This window comes from Homalodisca vitripennis, chromosome 2 (genome assembly GCF_021130785.1).
Source record: "Homalodisca vitripennis isolate AUS2020 chromosome 2, UT_GWSS_2.1, whole genome shotgun sequence".
NCBI lineage: Eukaryota > Metazoa > Arthropoda > Insecta > Hemiptera > Cicadellidae > Homalodisca > Homalodisca vitripennis.
The window spans coordinates 61586829-61591235 of NC_060208.1; the positions used below are offsets into that span (position 1 = coordinate 61586829).

General features: G+C 38.0%; 1 protein-coding gene across 1 annotated transcript; it reads left to right on the forward strand.

Moving 5' to 3' along the window:
• Nucleotides 1-3480: 3480 nt before the first annotated feature.
• Nucleotides 3481-3978, forward strand: LOC124355653. The gene has a single exon (XM_046806815.1). The coding sequence runs from the start codon at nucleotides 3481-3483 to the stop codon at nucleotides 3976-3978; it is 498 nt and encodes a 165-aa protein (XP_046662771.1).
• The last annotated feature ends 429 nt before the right edge of the window (nucleotides 3979-4407 follow it).

Sequence of the window (4407 nt, forward strand, 5' to 3'; positions counted from 1 at the left end):
CGGGGATGTTAAAATTTCCGTGTGATTATCTGTAGTTCCACCTGCCAGTAAAAGTTAGTTTTTGTCACTTTGTAATAAGAGGAGTATTAATGTATGAATATTTTCATTAAACTACGAACCATTTTTCCACTAATCGTAATACGTTTTTAAAAGTTTACTTTGATTTTTAACTACTTATCACTGATCTAATGATTCTCCATCGCAACTGGGCAATGATAAATCCTTTTAGCTCATGTCAATCAGCTGTTTCTTACTTACCAAATAGTTTATTTAAAACATATAATATCAGTCAGAAAGTGGAACTTTTACCAAATCTGGGCAGTAATTCTGATAGCTTGGAGCAAGGTTTTTACCGAATGTTGTATTATAGCTTAAAATAATCATAGTAAATGTAACTCTTGGTTTAAAAAATAAATGTTTGATATTCTACAGTTTATTAGAAGAAGCAGCGGTCAATGTGACTGTATTTACATATTGTATCAGATATTATATCCGTGACAAATGTAAGCATCCCCAGTGACATTACAAAGTGAACCAACAGCTACTGTGGCGCTAACAGACGTCCAAGTAAATGATGAGTTTTAATTTGCCTCTCGTGGTCCGCCAGGCGGAAAATCAGTTTCGTCTGAAACAGCTCCGCGCCGCACCACCCCGCGCTGGGAGCGCCAAATTGGGTTGTTACTGTTTGGTATTAAATAACCTCTCTCTGATGTGTCTGTACTCAAAGGGGCCCGCTTTGGTTCCCTCGGCGTTACTGTAAATTATTCATAGCGGCAACACCTCCCCGCAGATCATTACAGCACACTCATGTCACGTGGGAGCGACATCAATAACTATCTACGACTATAAAGCTAACTTTAGATAGATTTCGCAGTTAACGTTCAAAATTCCTGTATTTTCGTAGTGAACGTGTTTTAAAAATGCTCCTATTATAAGTACTTACAGAGCGATTGTGTAGTATTTTGCAAATGGCCACTTATTTGCTGTCTGACAGTTTATTTTACCATCGTTCAGTGATACTATTCAACTAATAATACTACGTTTCGAGATCTGCAATCTTATCTCTTCCTCAGATAAATGACTAAACTAATGCATGACTACAACCTAGGTTACAGTAAACAAAACATACCAGAGCGTTGTGACACACATAAGTCAGTAACCACAACAACATGTTGTGTGTATATCCCATGCACACTAACTGTAAAACATGCACTTAATAGAAACGAAACACTAATTATTAAACTGAACTACAGAATACTTTCAATAATTAGTGTTTAGTGTTTTTCATTAAGTGCATGGAATAGACGCACAACTTCGCTGGTGTGGTTCCTGACATATTTTGTTTACTTTGACCTAGATTGTAGTTATGCCTTAGTTTAATCCTTTACCTGAAGAAGAGATCAGGTTGCAGATCCCGGAAGGTTTATTATTTATAAACGGGAAAAAATAATAACAATGAGAAATGTACTACTCCATTGTTTAGACCATACTACAGACTAGTAACCTGACCAGTTAACAAAATTCGCTATCGCTAGAGTTGTGCTAGGTCCTGACAATTTCACATCGAACAGTTCAGCCTTCTGTATATTTTCTTCTCAGTGGTACTGAATGTTTGTCGTCCAAGCCGCGTTGACAACCGTCTATTTCGGTAACCAAATAATACAATTTTTTATTTAACGTAAACGTTTATATTAAGTTACTATTTCTCATTGTACTATTTATTTTCTGTTAACTAATTATTTTTATTGGAGAAAATGCTATATCCGAAAACAGTAAAATATACATAGTGAATGCAACCAGAAAAACAGCGCTAACTGGTGTACCAATAAAACACGCCTTGAACGCAGTATCGTACATTGGGACGGGCGTATAATGAAAATGGCGGTGATGGGCAATAAAATGCTACAAATGAAGTATTATGTTACCTCATTAAACTACCCTCCTCCCATCCTTCCTCGTCCACCACTGGATTATCGGCCGTTTCCGCCTTAACTAACAGTGGCGGTTTCCTCGGGTTTGTGGCCTGGAAAATAGGCTTAGGGTGCCAGCTACTCAAACTAGCCTAATAGACATCCCCTTGTGTGGGGATTGTCCAGTGACAGTGTAAAGTCTGGCATTGTCACAGGAATAATCACGTACACGGCTCAATTATCAGTTACACTGACCATAAAAGGAAAAATATTTTACATCAATCTCAATTATCCTTATTTCATAAACAAGAAACATATTTCGATTTAATATTAATAATCCGAATCTCGAATACAAAATACGATAATCACATACGCAAAAAAAGATTTCATGATTTAAGCTAATATTTATTGCGTATTAGTAAAATATCCAGAAAATAACTCCCTATCTAGAAATAACGTATCTCATACTATTACATTAGGGTAGAAAACACTCTCATTGTACCTTACCATTCACTTAAATACTTTAATTATAGTCTGATTTAAACTGCTTCAGTACTGGGAGGCGTTTGACGTAGGCTACCTGCGAATTGGCTAGGCCAATGACCGGGGGTAGTCTGCCGCGGTGTTGCCAAATTTAGTGAAAGTTTACAAGGGCTGTTCAGTGTCTCTTGAATAGCCGCGCCGTCAACAACAGCCTACAAGCTTCCTGTGTCCGTTTTAAACTTTAAGAGTGATTGAGTTATTTATTTACTAAACTGTGCAATTAAGTTAATAAAAAACGTCAATTTTTAGCAACTAATTCAGTGATGTTTAGCTTTATTAAGTAAAGTTTAGTGAATTATTTTTAGAACTTATAAGCAGAATTTCATCTTTTATTATTTACTGTAAAGTTTTTTGATGGATGTGCAAGAAGAACCGCGGAAGAAGAGAGGGCGTCCTAGAATACATGAAAAACGCAGTACTCCCTACAAGAAAGTTGGACAAGGAGCTCCTTTAAGAAGCCAAGCTCGTGAGTTAGTCTTTAATGTAAGACAGTACTTTATTTCTGAAAAAGAAAACAAGGGCCCCTTACTGCCTCTTAATAAAGCAGTGGATAGAGCCGCAGCTGCACTGTGCATAAACAAAAACACTGTAGTCAGTATTTGCAAGGAAAAAGCAAGTAAAATCAGCGGAAGGAGTATGTGTAAAATTAGGGACTCCTAATAAAAAAAGAAATATTGCTAGGAGAGTGACCAGAATTGATACTTTCCAACAAGATGCAATCCGACGGCATATTTATAATTACTATGCCAGAAAAGAACACCCTACTTTAAACAAGCTACATATCTCTCTGAGGGATGCAGACTTATTTTCGTGGCAGCAGATCTTCATTACGAACGCTTCTCGGTGAAATTGGTTTTAAATATGAAAAAAATCAATAAAAGAAGAATCTTACTGGAGAGAAATGACATTGTAGCTAAGCGTTTGCCAGTTCCTTCGAAAAATCAAGAAAGAAAATTTTGAAAGTATTGTATGGATTGATGAGACATGGGTAAATGCGGGCCACTGCCCAACAAAAAAGGCTGGTCTGATGGTTCCACAACGGGAACGATGGCCTGCACCTATAGGCAAGGGAGAAAGGCTGATCCTCCTCCATGCCGGGAGTTGCAATGGATTTATCCCGGGATGTTGCTTACTATTTAAATCTGGGGGTACTGAAGACTACCACGAAGAAATGGACGGTGTCACTTTTCAAGCCTGGTTCAAGGACACGCTGCTTCCACAACTCAGTACTCCATCTACAATTGTAATGGACAATGCGTCCTACCACTCGCAACTATTGGATAAAGTTCCGAATAAAATCATCAAAAAAAAGGCTGAGATGCAGGAATGGCTTCAGCGACATCACATTACGTTCGAAGAAGAGATGACAAAGGCGGAGCTTTTAGAGCTAATAATTCAAAATAAACCCCCAAATCCCACTTACATAATTGATGATTTAGCTCGAAAAGCTGGCCACAAGGTTGTTCGACTGCCACCCTACCACTGTCATTTCAATAGCATTGAATTAAATCTGGGCTCAGGTTAAGGGGTACGTCGCGAGGAACAATAAATTGTTCACCATTACAGAAACAAAAAGGTTAACTATGGAGGCAATCGAAAATGTTACCTCTGCTGAATGGAAGAAAGTCGTGGAGCACACTAAGAAAGTCATTGATGAATCATGGAACAAAGAAGGCATCATCGAGCAGGATGTAGAACAGATGATAATCTCTATCACCGAAGCCGATGAAGACGACGAGGACAGCGACGAGGAGTCAGAAAACAATGACGGAGCCTGCTTCGTAGACGACATCACCCAGGAGTTTGAGTTTATTGGAAGAAGGTGATATGGACATATCGTTTAAGCGGAGTTTTTCCGCTTTCTCCTATTGAAGAAAATGTATTGAACTTTTCAGAATATTGAAATTTTAAGATTACCTTTTGTAATAAGTGTGATGTAGTGGTATGTTGGTAT

Bases quoted from the DNA above. Each gene is read 5' to 3' on its own strand.
- LOC124355653 (XM_046806815.1), top strand. From the start codon at position 3,481: ATGGTTCCACAACGGGAACGATGGCCTGCACCTATAGGCAAGGGAGAA.